General features: G+C 46.4%; 1 protein-coding gene across 1 annotated transcript in view; it reads left to right on the forward strand.

Moving 5' to 3' along the window:
* Positions 1 to 515: 515 nt before the first annotated feature.
* The window catches only part of LOC111973563 (neuropilin-1a-like), an 88,316-nt gene continuing 68,873 nt past the window's right edge, over positions 516 to 19,958 (forward strand). The window contains 3 exon segments of the mRNA XM_070446814.1: positions 516 to 1,155; positions 2,396 to 2,837; positions 4,501 to 4,675. Of these exon segments, the coding sequence (XP_070302915.1) occupies positions 2,771 to 2,837; positions 4,501 to 4,675 (242 nt within the window). The 5' untranslated portion in view covers positions 516 to 1,155; positions 2,396 to 2,770.

Genomic DNA, 19,958 nt, shown 5'->3' on the forward strand with positions numbered 1-19,958 from the left:
GCGGGTAAAACCAATTTAGGTTCCATATAGAACCCTTTCCACTGAGGGTTCTACATGGAACCCAAAATGSTACTTGAAACCAAAAAGGTTTCTACCTGGAACCAAACCACCACTCTTTTTTCTAAGAGTGTACCTGCTACCAAATATGTCCAGACCAGACTGCACCATTGATCTGCCCCATTGGTACATGCTGGTCAATAATAACTGTAAATTTCAACACATTCAATGTGAAAATTCAAGAAGACTGTTCATACGAGGTCCATATAGCCTGTAAGAATGCAATTTGGGGCAATGACTATTTATTACTAGATCATTACAGAAAAAGTATCAATAATAGCCTTGAACGTATGAATAAGATGAATGGCAGTAGCATTATCAGTGCTAATTTTGTGGGTGTGTTCGAGTGTGTCCTAATATCTCATGTGACTCAGTCTATTCTGTAGACTGCGATAAGACAGCCAGGCGGTTGAATCTACATCTCGATTGTCGAGGCAACCCCCTGGTAAATGGGCGTGTGACTGGCTGGCTGGGTCTCGAGACACCGGAGACTCCAAACGAAGCCTGTGTTCTCAACAGCGCTACAGTTGCTGAGCACACAGTCAGGAGAGGTGCGTGACGCGCAGTACAGAGGGAGGAATAAGAAATGCTAAATTCGACTCACGCAGTCAATGCCTTCAATCAATCAATGATCTATAGGATATTGACATTTTCTAACCTCGGGTGATATTTTGGACTGACTTTTACCGGTGCCGTGCTGCTCATTCTAAGCGTAAATCCCGTATCCCTCACTTGATACTAGTGAGAGCAGCGGATAGCTGGCTGTGTGTACGCTGAGTTGAGTCTCCGGGAAGGAATTGGCAGCGGGTGCGTGCCTTTGCGCGGAGCAGAGAGGTGCTGAGCTTCAGGGTTGCCCGGACCGGCCCCGGCGTACTACAGGCTACTGATTGACTGGGGAAATAATTGGGAATTGACTTCCTCTCTCGTCAGCGGTGGAGACCTGTCCTTTCCTGTGGTTGTTTTTGAGGTTAACGCATTTGGAAGGAGGTGCGGAGATTTTGACAGAGAAACAGAGAGGGTATACTGTCAGCCTGCCGAAAACTGCTTCGCTTCGATATTTGATACATATGGGGTTGTGAGTGAGTCTACAAGACGCAGGTGATTGCAGTTTGTTTTCTTTAAGTGGCTTGAATTCAGAAGAGACAGAACATTTTTGCTATATGAGGAACACTGAGCGAAACGTGTTCTTAGCTTGCATTCACATGGTGTTAAAAAACACAGTGCATTGAAGTGGGTTACTATCCCGCTGAACAGCATAGAACGCAGGGAACGGGCACGTTTTGTACTGCTTGAAATGTTGAATTACTCTGTAGTTCATGTAAGGAATGTTAGGCGCCCTTGGATTCATGTCAGAGTAGTTGCACAGAGTATTTTACCCTGTGACTTTGTGAGCATAGCAGCTGGTCGAAAGCATTTCATATTGAATGCAATTCCTCTTTTTGTGCAGTGCCGTAAGGACAGATAGCCTAAAAAGCCAAATTGCTTGATGCTTTGCACTGCCATTGATTTCCCCTAAATCTCAATGTGACGTTTTAATGAATGCTTTATCGTGATTCGAGCTTTAACTGCTTTTACAATTAGGGCATCTACATAGCCCATTGATGCGTAAAAATAGATACATGGTAAAAAATCTATTCATATTGCAAATCGATATCTCTTCTTTAGAATGATAATTCGATATTGAACGCCAAATAGCATTTGAAGGAGGCTTTTCTCTCCTAGGGAGCTCCCTTGAATTCAGAATTAGCGGAGCGTCTTTGAGAGAGGTCGTTTGGCACACACAAATAGAAGTTTTGGAGGCAGTAGTGGTCTATGTTATTGTCCTCCATTTGAGCTGTTTGTTAGCGTAGTTTAGTGACATCCAGTAGCCAGTGACAGGGTGACAGTCCATCTCCAACAGAGGAGGGATAGTGAAAGAGAGCTAGCGCCCGTGTGCGCTGTCACTTTCAGGTCTGACTGGAAGTCTGCAAGTGAGACGGAGTGAGTCTCGGAAAAAGAACCCAGACCTCAGCTTTTAAAGAGAGGGGCGTCCATAGGTTGGGCTATGCATATTTGTAATCAAACCAATCAGAGACCTCTGATATTTAGGCTCGAGCAACCAGGCAGCACACCCGCTCAAAAGAAGAAAAGCGGTCGCAATTTAGGGATTGTATCCATCGTTTTAAGYCTCTATTAATGGCTTTCGCCAGATGTTAGTATTACTAGTTCGTGTCTTGTCAGATTTGAGAATCAGCAGAGCGCGAAGGGGAACAACGCGAGCTTGATTTGCTAATGTGCCCACTTTTGAAACGAATATCACCACCACTGCTGCTTACTCTCAATATTTCTTTCCATTTAGCGCCGACGGATTACCTCTTGCCTGGTCATCGTTTCCAAGGAGTTGAAACGGGAGTGGTGCTGGTGCCGGGGATTTTTACTTATTCTTTGACGCGCTCCGACTACTTGTGTGGAGGAAATGGCAACGCCAGTGTTTGAGAGAGGACCCCAACTGGAAGAGAGAGGAAACCGGACCTGAATGACAGGATACAGCAGCCGACCTGAGACATATCCAGACACATTTCAACTGCTTTAGTCAAGACACTTCTGCTTTATTTGTTTTCTTTCGGCCCAAGCCTGAACATAAGGAAGAATAACAGGCCCTGAAAAACCTTGGGAGGAGTTTTATTTCGTTTTTCGTTTTTCCTCATTTTATTTTGTTTCTAACAAAACAAGGATGCATTGTGGATTAGTGCTGTTCCTCTTAATGGGAATCTTCTTCGTCGCTAAGGCTTTCAAAAATGGTAAGTGACAACTGATATTCCCCCGGCTGTGCTGGGCTAGCCTATTTATCCTGATGTTTTTAAGGATTAACCGTCTCTAAACCTTCGCTGATGTTTTTCTGACTCGTTACGCGTTCACCTGCCTGTCTTCCCTGCGGGTTAGTGCTGCCATTGTTACAGATAAATTACTGTAGTGTGGGTCCTTCTATTTTTCAGATGTTATGAAACGTTTGGGCACAGTAGCCTAGTGCTAGGGTACTTCCCTCTTTCTTTGCTGTAGCAAATACATGTAGGCGGCACTTTATTGTTCGTTTCCACTATGAGCAAACTTATTTACGATAGAATGAATAGAGAGACATAAGAAAGAATGAACCGCCATATTTCAAATTCTCTTGAATATTGCATTGTATCCTATTCAAAACACATTTTCAAGTACTTTACATGGCAGATGGTAGCTATAATACAAAAGCATGACTGCGCACACATAAATGAAGATAAAGTGAGAGGCTAATTTGGACTACTTGAAGTGGCTTGTCTCTAGACACGAGAAAGGGCTCGTTATTCTCCGGGGCTTGTAAAAATGGTCTGTATGAAAAGGGAAACAAGTTTTATACGGATCTGCGTGAATCTAACAAACATTACGAGCATCATTCGTTAATATAGATTACTCAGCAAACGAATAATAGATGGCATAGATATTTGGTTTTATGTTATCATGAATACATAGACTACCCCAAAAACAAATAAATTATGCTCCTCACAGATAATCTGTGAAAAAAATAGAGTCTATCATTTTTTATTGTTTGGCATTATTGCCATATGACACATTGTCTACAAGTCGCATGGCACCATATGTGCCATTCCCATGGAGACTCCGCCATACCCCGCCACAGCCACAGTGTAGTAGCAGCTCCCCGTCCACTCTCGGTCTACTACATGAATCCATGACTCCCTGCCGGGGCTAATGGTCCTTGGTCATTAGGAGTTGTTCTAGATATTAGCTGTTTGTGACATTTCACATCATTTTTTACTAGCCTATTTAAAAAAACATTATTTTTTTTACTTTAATTGACAAGCGATTAACGTCAACCGTTTTGGCCCAACATAAACTGCCACAATTAACAGTAGGCTATAGGCGAAACTTTTCCTAATGTTTGTGAACAATTGTTTTGTATACCATCCTTATATATGCTTGTCAAATAAAATGTGTACCATACTGTGTTATCTGAGCAAATTAATACAATGAAAAGTAAATATAACACATTTATTAAAATGTGGGAGAAATTCATAATCTTTAGCGCATTCACTGTCAGAAATGATTGACTTTACCGTGTGTCTTTGCATGTAGACCTATCCAATGTAGCCAAAACGCATATTCCATTTGTTTGGTATCTAGTTTAGACATATTTAGACACTGTGGGTATATGTTTATATGGAGTTAGCTTATCATTTATCAGCCTAAATATATATATTTTTTAATTATTCAAACAATCATGTTCGACTCCAGTTTGATTTTGAAAACACGCCTATTTACTCTCTATCTTCATCGGGACAATATTTAGATTAAAAACACACATTTTCTGCATTGAATTCTAGCCAACATTATTGATTCATTTGAATCCCTGTATCTGTGTCACATTGGGCTGTCGTGCTGACTGTCTTTTCTCCCCTTTCTTTCTTGCAGACAAGTGTGGGGACAACATCAGAATAACCAATGCGAATTACCTCACATCGCCTGGGTATCCGACATCATATTTGCCATCTCAGAAATGCGTTTGGGTGATAACAGCGCCTGGACCTCACCAAAGAATTCTAATCAACTTTAACCCGCATTTCGATCTCGAGGACAGAGAGTGCAAGTAAGTTGACTTGGCTGCCCTCTACGTCGTTCATGCATATTGTACATGAAAGCCCGCCATCTAGTGGCTATGGAATTATTGCGAGCGCAGCGCTGCCTGCATGTGTGAGGCAGGAGTGTTTCAAAAAAAATACTTGCTTCAGAGTTTATTTTCTTGTCATTGTCTGAGAAAGATTTTACTCATAGGACTTAATATTTTTCAGATTCTCATGGGTCTTTCCATTGAGGAAGTAAGCCCATTTAGTCTAAACTTCTATACATTCATTATACATTTCTCTTCCTCTTCTCATCGAACATAGTCCATTAGAAGGGGAACTGACCCGTCTTGCTGGGTCAGTTACAATTCCCTGTTTGACTTTTAATCTTTAAGGTGTTATGCCACTCTAGGTCAAACGGTTAACCTGTTGTCGGAGAGGTCTAAGCCAGGCAGCCAGGCTATGAAACCGTATAGCTCCACTGTTATGTGATGAGCTTGCTGCCTCCCTGTGTCAGTGGTGCCCTGAGGTGAAGCAATGTCTCAGCCTGGGCTGGCTGGCTGCCTATCCCTCTGTCTCTGCCTGCGCCCCAAACCCTGCCCTGTTCCCGGCTCCCTGTGTGTGTTCCCTCTGTGCCTTTGTTTACGCTGGAGGGGCAGCTTGAGAACACAGAGTGAACAGGGATGGATACTGTTACTGTATCCCCACTACGCACTACGTCCAAGCACTCTCTCTGTCTTTCTCTCTCACTGCTATTCCATTTGTGTTTCCGCGGAATACCATATAGGCCTGTAGATTGTACCGTTTTAATAGGATCTCTTCCCACTGGGCACAGATGTCCGTTTAACAACTAGTTTTGGTCTACACTTGATTGAGTTGTCAACTAATGTGGATTCAAAGTGAACTCAACAATAATATGAACCATGTCGTTGGATTTAGGTGAAAAGTTTGGTGGGAAAAAAGAGGCTGTGGGTTATACCGCTTTACTGCTTCTATAAAGGGCCATTCTGTGATTTACTGCTTCTATAAAGGGCCATTCTGTGATTTACTGCTTCTATAAAGGGCCATTCTGTGATTTACTGCCTGGTTGCCCACTGCCGTCTTCCAGAGGAGGGTCCTGGTGGTCCTGACTTTTCCCAGCTCAGATTTAATCACCCAGGGACTGTTAAAATGTCTCCAGGCACAAGGCTACTGCGTGTGTGTGTGTGTGTGTGTGTGTGTGTGTGTGTGTGTGTGTGTGTGTGTGTGTGTGTGTGTGTGTGTGTGTGTGTGTGTGTGTGTGTGTGTGTGTGTGTGTGTGTGTGTGTGTGTGTGTGTGTGTGTGTGTGTGTGTGTGTGTGTGGACATATAGAAAGAGGAAACAATACTTTTGTTAATGGAATTAACCAGGAATGAGTTTCCTGTGTTTAAACACACACACAAAAAGCAAGAAATTCAGCCTCAAGGCACAAAATGCAATATGGCTTCCCTTTTTTCAGTTGAAATTAAATGTCCTCGGTGAACTTCAAGTTTGATCATTTCCGTGTTGTTTACAAATGATTTCTAACGTTTCAGTCCACATCCATTGAAGGGTTCTGTTTTCCACGTCGGGGCTGACCTGCCATGCAGCTAATTGCTTGTCCCTCCGTACATTTGTTAGTTGCGTATAAAGAGCATGTTATTTTCCTTGTTACAACCTTTGCCAAACGTCCTTATTATGTTTGGAGCAGAGCCAGGGTTTACAGTGTTTTTACTGTGTAATGCTGCCCGTGGAGTGGTCACGGGTTACAAACCACAGTGCTAGAGGGAAGCACACTAACAACAACTAACCTGCAGAGACATCTTTGAAACTTAATCAAGTCACTAGTGATTCATGTGGTTCATGCAGTTCATGTGTCCCAAATGGCACCTTATTCCCTATTTAGTGCAGTACTTTTGGCCAGAGCCCATAGGGTTTCCCATAAGGCTCTGGCCAAAAGTGGTGCACTCTAGGGAATAGGGTGCCATTTGGGAAGCAGTAATATACAGTGGAGAAACAGGGTCGGCTTGACCTCAAGGCTCTTCTACTTGAACCACTTCTCCTCTACACTGTTTGGTCTGGTAGCGTTTCATAGTCCACGTTTTAATCCAGCACTTTTCACGGGACTTTAGTTCCACTAGTTTGCCCTTACGTGTTCACTTTAGACTGGATCGGGAAGATGGCCAGTGACACTGGCTGAGTCCCAAATAGCACCCTATCCCCTACATAGTGCACTACTTTTGACCAGAGCCCATTAGGGCCCTGGTCAGAAGTACTGCACTATATAGGGAATAGGCTGGAGTTTAAGATGCTGTCATTAAATTAGGCTCTCTTATTTGTCTTGGCCCTAGGTCTCAACTCAAGTAGCCTAATGGTGCTTAGTAAAGTGAAGGCCACTCATTGTGTTAATAACTAGAGGGACATGTCATAATGTAGATAAGTCAATTAGGGCATGGGAGGGGGAGATACTGTATGTGCTTCATGCCATGGTGTCTTTGTGTTGCTAGATAGCGGTTGGGTTGGTGCGATTTGTACAGCAGCAGTAATCAGACTTCCATGGGCCATCCAGTCGCAGCTCAACTCAGACAAACACCCCTTGCATAATGGAAACTGATGAAGGCAAGTCCCAGAATGGAAGCCTTGCCTTGCTTATCTGATGGACCAGTGCGTAGGGGGTAAGCAGGCAGCTACAATGCAAGCCTCAGTGCGCTCCCCTGCAATTTAATTATTGGTTCAAATGGAACACACATGCTCCACATGTGCTCCTACATTGCCGTTATCAGCCAACCAAACAAAAACCAAACAAAAGGCTGAGTCTACCTCTGTTGTTACACGTGTGACTGGCTGACGGGTTTGTTTGAAAGGTTAGGGCTGCATTCCAAATGGCGCCCTATTCCTTTTATAGTGCACTACTTTTGACCAGAGCCCTATGGGCCCTGTGTTCTCCACTATATAGGGAACAGGGTTCCATTTGGGACTCAGACTCAGTCTACAACTCGTATCCTGAGAGAGTGGAGAGTTGGAGGAAGACCGTTCGCCAGTAGATAAGGACTAAGTGGCCATTGAACTGTGAATGTGGGAAATGTTTACCTTTCTTGTCATGTTGTATAGACTCTCGTGCTGTGTTTTTGGGTTACGCCACCGTTGTAGCTCTCACAAACCAAATGACGTTTGAGGTAAAAGCCTGGTCCGCCAAGACAAATATTTGGACTCAATTTGCTCTGAAGTTAACTTCAGACTTAGATAACCTTGGCTATAAAAAACCTTGCAGAGGGTGATGCTGTTGCTTTCTATGAAAGCTGCTTTGGTTGGAATCAACATTCCACCAATAAGATATGCTTTTGACAGCACAATGAATCATTGATGTGCTTGGATCCTCTGACCAAACAAAAAATCGGACCAATTTTTTCTATGCCTACATAATGTGAAATCCCCTCATAGCTTTGGTGAAGACTGCTGAAGAGTAGAGTTGCCTTTTGGCGKAAAGCGGGGTTAAAATTGAGCGATGGGGTGAGAAGAGGAGAGGTTGCTTTCTATATGAAAATCCTCTTTTCTATGTTTTTGAGTAAAGATAGGTTCATATGTCGAGATGAAAAGAGAGAAGATGATTCCTTCTATATGCGAGTGAGTCTCCTTACTCCTTCCTCCCTCTTCTTTCCGCCTGTCCTGTGTTTGCTGGACCTCAGAGAACAGTGAATTCCTGTGTGACAGCCCATGCAGTCCTGAGATGGCGAGGAGACATGGAGGGTGGGGGAAATATTCGGGGAATGCCTTCTGAAGAAGGCCCTTTGTGGTGGGAGAGGAGAGAGGAGGAGAGAGGGGGAGAGAGGAGGAGAGAGGAGGAGAGAGGGAGAAAGTCAGTCAGTCAGTGAGTGAAAGCTTCAGCTCGTCTAACACACAATTCCTCAGAAGTTAAATCCCCACTAACTGAAMTCTCCACTAACTGAGCTCCCCACTAGCTGAGCTCTCCACTAACTGAGCTCCCCAATTAGCCTGAAGCTCTCCACTAACTGACGTCCCATTAGCTGAGCCTCCACCTAATGAACTCCCACTAAACTGAGCCTCTCCCCACTAACACTGAGCTCCCCACTAACTGAGCACCCCACCAGCTGAGCTCCCCACTAACTGAACCCCACTAACATGAGCTCCCCACTATACTGAGCTCCCCACTAACTGAGCTCCCCACTAGCTTGAGCTCCCACTAACTGAACTCCCCACAACTGAGCTCTCCACTAACTGAGCTCTCACTACAACTGAGCTCCCCACTAACTGAACCCCCACTAACTGAGCTTCTACCACTAACTGAGCTCCACACTAAACTAGTCTCCCCACTAACTGAATCCCCCACTAACTAGACAGCTCCCACTAACTGAGCTCCCCACTAGCCACTGAGCTCCCACTAACTGAGCTCACCCCACGACTGAGCTCCCCACTAAGACTGCACCTCCCAACTGAGCTCCCCACTACTGAGCTCCCTCACCCTCACTGTACTATGAGCTCCCCCACTAACTGAGCTCCCCACTAACTGAACTCCCACTAACTGAGCTCTCCCAACTGAAGCTCCCACTAACTGAGCTCCCCAGTAACTGAGACTCCCCACTAACTGAGCTCCCACTAACTGAGCTCTCCACTAACTAGCTCTCCACAGCTGAGCTCTCCACTAACTGAGCTCTCCACTAACTGAACTGCCCCACTAACTGAGCTCCCACTAAACTGAGCTCCCACTAACTGAGCTCCCCACTAACTGACTCCCCACTAAACCCACTAGAGCTCCCCACTAACTGAGCTCAGCCACAACTGGAGCTCCCCCACTAACACTGAGCTCCCCACTAGCTGAGCTCCCACTAACTGAGCTCCCCACTAACTAGAGCTCCCACACTAGTCGAGCTCCCCACTAACTGAGCTCCCCAATAACTGAGCTCCCCCACTAACTGAGCTCTCCCACTAAACGAGCTCCCCACTAGCTGAGCTCCCCACTAACTGAGCTCCCCACAACTGAGCTCCCCACTAAACTGAGCTCCCCACTAACTGAGCTCCCCACTAACTGAGCTCCCATAGCTGAGCTCTCCACTAACTGAGCTCTCCACTAACTGAGCTCTCCACTAACTGAGCCTCCCACTCACTTGAGCTCCCCACAACTGAGCTCCCACTAAACTGAGCGAACAACTGACTCCACTAACTGAGCCTCCCACTACTGATGTCCCACTCAACTGACTCTCCACTAACTGAGCTCCCCACTACGACTGAGCTCCCCCACTAGCTGCCACTGAGCTCCCCACTAACTGAGCCTCATCCCCACTAAACTCGAGACTCCCCACTAACTGAGCATCCCCCCCACTAACTGAGCTCCCACATTAGCTGAGCACTCCCACTAACTGAGCTCCTCCTGACTATAACTGAGCTCTCCGAACTAACTGAGCTCTCAACACTAACTGAGCTCCTCCACTAACTGAGCTCCCCACTACTACTCCCCACTAACTGAGCTCCCACTACTGAGCTCCCGACTAACTGAGCTCCCCAATAACTGAGCTCCCCACTAACTGAGCTCCCCACTAACTGAGCCGCCCAACTAGCTGAGCCCCACTAACTGACTGCTCCCCCACTAACTGAGCTCCCCACTAACTTAGCTCCCCACCCAACTAGACCTCCCCATTAAGCTGGCTCTCACTACTGAGCTCTCCACTAACTGAGCTCTCACTACACTGACGCTCTCCACAACTGAGCCCCCACAACTGAGACTCCCCACTAACTGCCAAGCTCCCACTAACTGAGCCCCCACAAATGAGCATCACATAGCTAGAGCTCCCCACTAACTGAGCTCCCACTACACTGAGCTCCACCCACTATCTAACGAGCCCCCACAACTGAGCTCCCACAAAACTGAGACTCCGCCACTAAACTGAGCCCCCTACTACTCCCCACTTAAACTGAGCTCCTCCACTAACTGACTCACCCACTACTCGAGCTCCCCACTAACTGAGCTCTCCACTAAACTGCAAGCTCTCCCAAACTAAGCTACTACACCCACTAATGAGACCCCCCCCACTAACTAAGCTCCCCACTAACTGTAGCTCCCCACACAAACTGAGTCCTCCCCACTAGCTGAGCTCCCCACACTAAACGAGCCTCTCCACATAACTGACAGCTCCCACTAACTACTCTCTCCACTAACTGAGTCCCCACTAACTGAGCTCCCCACTCTCATCCCCTGATCCCCCCCCCCCCCCCCATCCTCCCCTGCTACTGACTGTGACTGCCCGTAACTCAAGGCTTGAAAAAGCAGCCTTTTCTTCTCTCTAATTATGACCCCCTCCCCTCTCCTGTCGAGTAGCCCCCTCAGAGAGCCACATACCCTGCTGGGAAGACAAACACTCTTCGCTGTGGTCTGAGACAATACACATCCTGCCTGCCTGCCCTCTGCCCTCCACTCTCCGCCTGCCCTGCCGGGCATTCCTCCTGGCTAGCCCTGCTGGACTAAAGGCTTGCAACCCAAATGGCACCCTATTCCCTGTAGAGTGCCCCATAGGCCTCTGGTCAAACGTAGTGCACTATGTAGGGAAAAGGGTGCCATTTGGGACACAGGCCAAGACTAGAGACATGAGTTACAGCAGGGAAAAGCAGGGGAAAGTGTACTCAGCCCCCTACTGGTTCTGGAGAGTTCTGTTTCATGCAGGTCTTTTTGTTCATCACGAATCCTAAGACCCTGACTGACTCATAGGTTCGTAACACAACACTTCATGTTTAACAATGAAGACCACCTGTTCCTCTCAGAGTAGACGAGGGGTACTGTGAAGAAGGAGGGGGTTTGTGCATGGGACTCACTGCTGTGACTGCTTCCCCGGTACTGCCACACAAGCCTGCCTGGGTTGGGATATCAGTGGGCCCTCTCTCCTCTGTGGAGAGGCTCCATCTCTGTGTGGAAGTGCCCCATAACTCTCCCCAGAAATCCCCTGAATAAAGTGCACTGACTCTCCCACTCACTTCCCCTCTCACTCCCTGGATGCATCCCATATGCCACCCTATTCCCTATATAGTGCACTTAGTTTGACCAGAGCCCTATAAGCACAATAGGGCAATATAGAAGGAATAGGGTGCCATTTGGGACGCAGACCCTCTCTCACGCTCGTCCGCTGCACAAGCAAATATGGAGTTGGTGAGTGGGCTGCGTGATCGTCCATCAGCCCCCGTTGTCATGGAGGAAAATAAATAAGGCAGGAATGTAACGAGGCTTTTTTTATTCTCTGTCGGCACGTTCAGGTCTTTTAAAACAGGCAGGCGGTCTGTGACCTCTTAGCGCCAGGGGAAGAGATTTGGGCTGACATGAATTGTTGGAGATACTTATAGCCTGACGAACAGACAGGACTTCTAGTTGTTTATGGGTCTCTTTGGTGTGAGTACGTGTCAGTGAAGCAGTTACGCTGTACAACATCAAAGCAGAGTTGAGGTAACAGAGGCAGGTCTGCTCAACGAGACAACATGCAGAGAGCAGCAGCACTGTGTATTTTAACTACAGACGAGGACAATATCGGCTGAAATGATGCACCTGGTCCGCCTGCAGAGTTGTACAGTAGGAACTACATTGTATCTCAAATTACATTACAGCAGCAACACTGATAGCAATTTGTTTCAAGGTGAGTTCGTGGGCAGTTAGTGAATTATCACAAATCGTAACTYGCCATAACAGAAAAGAGGACACAGGTTTTTCAGAAAGCCCTGTTTTTCTGCTACATTCACAGCATACAGAAAGACTTCTGGCCAGTCCGGTGACCCATTAAAACTAGTGTAATTAGCATTTCCCAGCAGATGAAAGCCCTGTCTAAACTATCTCTCTGGGGTCATGTTTAAAAGAGAGGTTCACCTCTGTCATAAGATAGAGGACAAAAGGCTTAAAAAGAGAGTGGTGTAGGAATCCTCTTGACTCTTCTCTCTCTCTGCTCTCTTATCTCCTCCTCGCTTTCTCTCTCCCTCTCTCTCTCTCTCTCTCTTCTCTCGTCCTCTCTCTCTCTCTACGACTCTCTCTCTTCTCTCTCTCTCTCTCTCTCTCTCTCTCTCTTCTCTTTCTCGTCTCTCTCTCATTTCTCTCTCTAATCCTCTCTCTCTCAGTCTCTCTCTCTCTCTCTCGTCATCTTCTCTCTCTACTTGTTACTCAAAAGGGTTAATGGTGGCAAAAGTCTTTGGCTAATGAGCAGGATTTAAATGTGTGTTGCGTGTGTGTGTGTGTGTGTGTGTGATGTGTGTGTGTGTGTGTGTGATGTGTGTGTCTATCCCTGGCTGGGGCTAGACTAGAGGAGATGGGTTTGCCGGTAGTGAAGTGTTGACCTTGGCCAGTGTTGGAAGGGCAGCCTGATTGAAAAGCTTTCTTGCCGTGACATCTGCCGTCCTCCCTGCTGCTCTGTCACTACTTTGATTCATGCGCGCCCAGCTCACGCACACCACGACCGGGAGGCGAGCCACTCTTCTACCCCGCAGGAGGGGACTCCACTTCAGAGGAGGAGGAGAAGGAAGAGGAGGGGAAGATGAAACAGGACGGAGAAGAAGAAAGGAATGATAGGAGTATGGGGACTCAGTCGTAAATCAGGAAAAAAAGCAGAATTGCAGACCTATAACTCTGCTACGCAACGATATAAAGATATCATGTTTCAGGTTTATTTAATCATCCATGTTCACTGAGAATGGATGATTTAGTATCTGACTTTTGTTTGGTTGCGGCCTGTTTAGTGTTTTCCCTCCAGAGCCATATAAGCATCCCTATATGGATTTTTAGTGAATGATGTCACAGCCCACACAGCTGAGGGATTTCTTGTAGTATGCCTTGCTTTTTATCCAAAACAGACTCCCAGGAAAATAACTTCATGGACAAGTACATGGTTGCATCCCAAATGTCACCATACTCCCTACAAAGTGCACTGTTCCCTGCATAGTCTGCATGGGTCCTGGTCAAAAGTAGTGCACTATGCAGGGAATAGGGCACCGTTGGGATTCAGCCCATGATTAGAGAACTGCATTGTCTCTATCCGGACACAGATCTATGGACTGTAAGAAATTCATACAAATTTTAATTCCAGAGAAAGAGGAAGAAGCATTAAACACTCAGGTTGTAATTCAATGAGTGAGCTGTTTCCAAAAGACATTGGCAATATACGCATGCAGTCTCAACTCACTCGCTTTTCACATAAGCATAATATGATTAGCAACAGGTTTTTCTTTAGCTCACCTCCTCCTCACTTCTCTCTCTGTCTCCATGTAAGAGAGGCTGTTTTCAACATGGAGCTTTTCTGGTTGCGCTCGAAACAACAAAAGGGGGAAATAAACCAGGGGTAATTATGAGATGGCTGTAGGAAGAGGGGGGGTGAGTAGAAAACAGTACTTCACAGTGCTTCTCTTCTCCTCCGCCCTCCACCCTCCCAGTCCCTATAGGAAAGAGTCCACGGAATCCTGTTTTAATTGATGAGGCCTATTGGAGGTTGTGGAGGTCTGTTGACGTGACCGGCTGAGGCTGCAGTCAGTGGTGTTAATATACCTTGTCTGGGCATGTCAGCCCTGTTTGGTTTAGTGCCGTAGTCCTGAACGGCCCTCAGGGTTTGATTGATGTGCCCTTGTTTCTCAGGTCCTCCCAGACCTGTTTGTTGCCCTAAAGCCTCCTTGCTTCGTAGGAGAGGCTTTGAAGGCCAAGTGGGTTTGTTTTGCAGTAGGTAGGAAAGTCCTATTTCAGGCTGGCTGGATTCCAAACGTCCTCGGTCCATAGTTTTCCGTCCGTCTCTGTGATTATGCACACCGTGGAGTGGTTTGCCAACCTGTTCGTCGATAGTTGGTGTGGTGTTTCCCGGGCCCTCACTCCACAGCTCTCTGGAGGTTGACACGGGTGTGTGTGTTTGTGCATGCCTGCGTCTATGTTTGTGTGTGGGCTGACTGCAAGCGGGAGGCAGCGGCAGCGGGAAATCAGGCAGTGATGGATGTCTCTGGACCCCGCTAATCTCTGATTGAGTTAAAGCTACTCCACAAACCCCCGCTTTGTTGGCTTTCCCACTTGATCTCTTCTCTGTAAATCAACAAAGCTACCGCCTTTTCCTCACATCATAATTATATTACCTAAATAGCCTCAATAGGCACATGGATGGTATATTTCGTCCTTCTGCACCACTATATAGTACCCTTTTAAGATTGAATTGTTTCACAGTGGGGTGCTAGTGGCCTCCCTGTTACAATACCCTACCCTGGTGCCACCCCCTACCCCTGAACCGCGCCACCCCTAAAAAGGGTCACAGAGAGGGCCTCTCACCTCCTCTCCTCGCCATCTTTAGGCCCTTCAGAGGCTAGAGGGGGACATGGGCTGCATATAGCGGCACCCATTTCCCTATAGTGCATTACTTTGACCTAGAGCCTCTGGTCAAAAGTAATGCACTATATAGGGACTAGGGTGCAGTTTAGGACGCAAGCATGGTCAGAGGCAGCTAGTTACTAGGCGAATGGGCTCCAGCCAGACCAGGGTGTGCATGTAAGGCCCAGTAAGGAGAGGTGAGTAAATTCGCCTTCCAAAAACTAGGCTAGCCCATCAGATCAGCACTTTAATCAGCATGGGCAGTGGGTAAAGACTGGGCAATGCCAACCCCTCCATACACCCTACTCTCTGCCCGGGCCACAGCCCTCAGCTCACACATGTTGTTTTTGTTGTTGTGGAAGAGATGCACTGCTTGACACCTCCCCCTCACAGCCATCTCAGCATGGCCTATTTGGCTTCCGAACAACATCCTCGTTAGACAAATCAAGTATATTAAAGTGTGAACAAAAGGGAATTTTGATTGGAAATGAGGATGGGATGAGGCAGCCATGAGAAGAGGATGTGAGCGTCCCTGGCTATCTGGCAATCAGTCAAATAACTGGTCACGCCAAAATACATGTGGCTCACACATTCCAAATGACTCCTGTTGTTTTCTTATCGTCGTCCTCTTCCGCTTCCTGTCAGAGCAGAAATAAAGAGGATACCTAGTCAGTTGCATAACCTCTGAATCAGAGAGGTTGCTGGGGCTGCCTTAATCAACATCCTTGTCATCGGCACCCGGGGAGCAGTTGTTGGTTAACTGCCTTGTTCAAGGGGCAGAACAGCAGGGATTCCCCGGCTCAGGGATTCAAACCAGCGACCTTTCAGTTACTGGCCCAACACTCTTAAGCGCTAGGCTACCTGCCACTTCTGTCTTCTGTGTGTCTGTGATAGAGTAGAAAGGGCGCCCTGCACAAAATCCCTTTTCCTTCTGTCCTCCCTGCTCCTCTCTCCAGCCAATAACTGGGCTATCCCAGACTTCTATCCCAGCCCCTACAGACTCCCAGCCGGCTGTATGTCTCTCTGACCTGGTCCAGCGCTAGCAGGGCGCGGCCTCCCATAACCCCTTGCTGTTTCTATGCTGTAGTCTTCTGGGAGGGTGGATGGGGAGGAAGAGAGAGGTGAATGGGCCTTTTTAATTGAATAAGTCCCAGTACAGTTATTACTATTGCCCGCCAGCTCCCTAGCCAGTGTGGAGCCAGATAAAAGCATCAGGGGACGGCTGAGTGAGAGAGGAGATGGGCCTGTCTTGGTTTATCCTTCTCTGTTCTACCCGGCAAGAGCAGGGGACGACACTGACCCTTCGCCCCCAGACCGTCAGCGTTTTTCATGTTGTCACCCATTAGCCTAATACTACCACTACCACACTCTTTCTCTTTCTCTTTCTCTCTCTCTCTCTCTCTCTCCTCTCTCTCTCTCTCCTCATTGTGGAGAGGAAAAAAGCCTAGAAATGCCACCTAATGGCTTTACCTCTGTTTGACCCCGTTCCTTCCCCTTTCCTCCCCCCACCCTTAGAATCCACTGTGCAGAATACACACAGCTCATTACTCAAGAGGGAGGGAGGGAGGGAGCATGCATCTCACAGTAGTCAACAAATGGGCCATATAGTTTGAAAATTATCTTGTTTTTGAATGTGCGTGTCTGTTTTTTTCTTATTTTTTACATATGTCTTGCTCGCCGTGCTGGCTGTCTCGTAAATCAGAAGTCATACCGTATCTTCTCTTCAGTCCCACACAAAGTTCAGTGGGTCATGAGTCCATTGTTTACAGTGAAATACTTGTTGACCCTCTTCTTCCGCCTTCCTACTTGCCTCTTATTTTCATAGCATTCATCATATCATCATCATAATGAAATGGATTAGAGGGACAATAATTATTTGTATGGTACGGTATTCCTTCGCGGCAGAGGCACTTCCTCTTCTCATACTCTTCCTGTACAGTGTCAGAGTGACCCTAGGATGACCCTGTATATGTGCTCTGTGATTGGCTGTCAGTTACACTGAGAGGACATGGGGTCAGGCATCATTACAGGAGACATGTGCAGGGCAGGGAAGGCTCACTGACCGCAGGGTCACGTGTCATGGCAGGCAGCCCTATAGAGGTCCTATGAAAGTATTAAAATAAAAATTTGATGGCCGGCCCCCATTCATGCTTCATGCCGGCATTCTAGCTTTAGTGGTATAGGGCCAGGGAGACTAGGAAAGGAGGGGTAGGGTGAAGAGGGACAGAGGGGATGAGGTGTGACACATAACCGCCAGCCCCCCATCCCCCTTTTATTACCCTTGACTTGTCATTGTTGTAACAATGGCCCTAGGAACTGTCGGGGTCTTAATTTACAATCGAGAGTAAGAAATGTAGAATAGAACAGGTGCAATTTTGACATTTGATTGTGCAWCATTCAACAGTTTTTCTCTTGTTATGTCAGCCACCGTCAGTCAATCAATTAGCCATGTCAGTTAACCATTTTTGGATTGGTAGTCAGTCTAGCCAGCTATCTAAACTKGTAGTAATCATGGCTGAATACTGACCGAGCACTCAGGGCATGGGCCCAGGTCCCTGGCCTCCAGGGGGCCCACATTGATTTTCTTAGTCATTCTCACTCAGATATCAAATTAAGATGGCATAAGTCATGGCAAAATGAGTAGAATTGCAGGAAATTTGCTTTAAAACGGCAAAATKTATCACCATCTCATGGCAAAATGAATAAAAGTGCAGGAAATTAGCTGTAAAACTGAAGAAAAAAAGATCTGTGCCCCATGGTAAAATTTGTAGAATTTAATGAATTTTTAAAATAAAATTGCTACATTTTCTCGCAGTCTAATGGCAAAATGTGTAGAATTGCAGAAAATGTGCTTTAAAACGGCAACATTTTCTCTACGCTCCGTGGCAAAAAAAATATAGAATTGCAAGAAATGAACCTTAAAACTCAYATCCGCCGTCAATAGGGGGACCACTAAAATATTTTGTCAGGGTAGCCCCAATCCAAATCGTATTTAGGGCCCCCAAAAGGCTAAATCCAGCCCTGATCTAAACCGTGCTGCAGTATAGCCCCTCTCCTCTTCTCTCTTCTTCTCTTCTCTCCTCTTCTTTCCTCTCCTCTCCTTTCTCTGTTATCACAGCCCTCTCAGATATCAAGGTGGGACAAATGGGAGCTGTCCTCTCAGTAATAGCCCCAGAAATGGCTCACTGACACAGACAATATGAGGACCTGCTACTCTGCTACTGTCTGTGTCTACCTTATCGTCTTTTTTTTCTTCCTTCTTTCTTTTCTTTTCAAATTTCCAATCTTCTCTCTCTCTATTTTTACAAGGTTGCTAGTTACTCTGTTGTGGAATTTATCCAAGGTTTGGTTTGTACAGTACAGTATACAGTGGCGTGCGAAAGTATTCACCCCCTTTGGCATTTTTCCTATTTTGTTGCCTTACAACCTGGAATTAAAATGTATTTTTGGGRGGTTTGTATCATTTGATTTACACAACATGCCTACCACTTTGAAGATGCAAAATATTTTTTATTGTGAAACAAACAAGAAATAAGACACAAAAACGGAAAACTCGATCGTGCACCCCCCATAGTCAAAACTTTGTARTAGAGGTCGATCGATTAATTAGGGCCGATTTCAAGTTTTCATAACAATCGGAAATCGGTATTTTTGGATGCCGATTTTGCCAATATATATACAGTGGGGAGAACAAGTATTTGATACACTGCCGATTTTGCAGGTTTTCCTACTTACAAAGCATGTAGAGGTCTGTAATTTTTATCATAGGTACACTTCAACTGGTGAGCGCGGATCTAAAACAAAAATCCAGAAAATCACATTTGTATGATTTTTAAGTAATTAATTTGCATTTTATTGCATGACATAAGTATTTGATACATCAGAAAAGCAGAACTTAATATTTGGTACAGAAACCTTTGTTTGTAATTACAGAGTCATACGTTTCCTGTTAGTTTTGACGCAGGTTTGCACACACTGCAGCAGGGATTTTGGCCACTCCTCCATACAGACCTTCTCCAGATCCTTCAGGTTTCGGGGCTGTCGCTGGGCAATACGGACTTTCAGCTCCCTCAAAAGATTTTTATTGGGTTCAGGTCTGGAGACTGGCTTGGCCACTCCAGGACCTTGAGATGCTTCTTACGGAGCCACTCCTTAGTTGCCCTGGCTGTGTGTTTCGGGGTCGTGTGTCATTGCTGGAAGACCCAGCCATGACCTCTTCAATGCTCTTACTTAGGGAAGGAGGTTGTTGGCCAAGATCTCGCGATACATGGCCCCATCCATCCTCCCTCAATACGGTGCAGTCGTCCTGTCCCCTTTGCAGAAAAGCATCCCCAAAGAATGATGTTTCCACTCCATGCTTCACGGTTGGGATGGTGTTCTTGGGGTTGTATCTCATCCTGCTTCTTCCTCCAAACACGGCGAGTGGAGTTTAGACCAAAAAACTTATTTTTGTCTCATCAGACCACATGACCTTCTCCCATTCCTTCTGGATAATCCAGATGGTCATTGGCAAACTTCAGACGGTCCTGGACATGCGCTGGCTTGAGCAGAGGGACCTTGCGTGCACTGCAGGATTTTAATCATGACAGCGTAGTGTGTTACTATTGGTTTTCTTTGAGACTGTGGTCCCAGCTCTCTTCAGGTCATTGACAGGTCCTGCCGTGTAGTTCTTGGGCTGATCCTCACCTTCCTCATGATCATTGATGCCCCACGAGGTGAGATCTTGCATGGAGCCCAGACCGAGGGTGATTGACCGTCATCTTGAACTTCTTCCATTTTCTAATAATTGCACCAACAGTTGTTGCCTTCTCACCAAGCTGCTTGCCTATTGTCCTGTAGCCATCCCAGCCTTGTGCAGGTCTACAATTTGATCCCTGTGTCCTTACACAGCTCTCTGGTTTCGGCCATTGTGGAGAGGTTGGGAGTCTGTTTGATTGAGTGTGTGGACAGGTGTCTTTTATACAGGTAACGAGTTCAAACAGGTGCAGTTAAT

The sequence above is a fragment of the Salvelinus sp. IW2-2015 genome, linkage group LG14 (assembly GCF_002910315.2).
Source record: "Salvelinus sp. IW2-2015 linkage group LG14, ASM291031v2, whole genome shotgun sequence".
Classification (NCBI taxonomy): Eukaryota; Metazoa; Chordata; class Actinopteri; order Salmoniformes; family Salmonidae; genus Salvelinus; species Salvelinus sp. IW2-2015.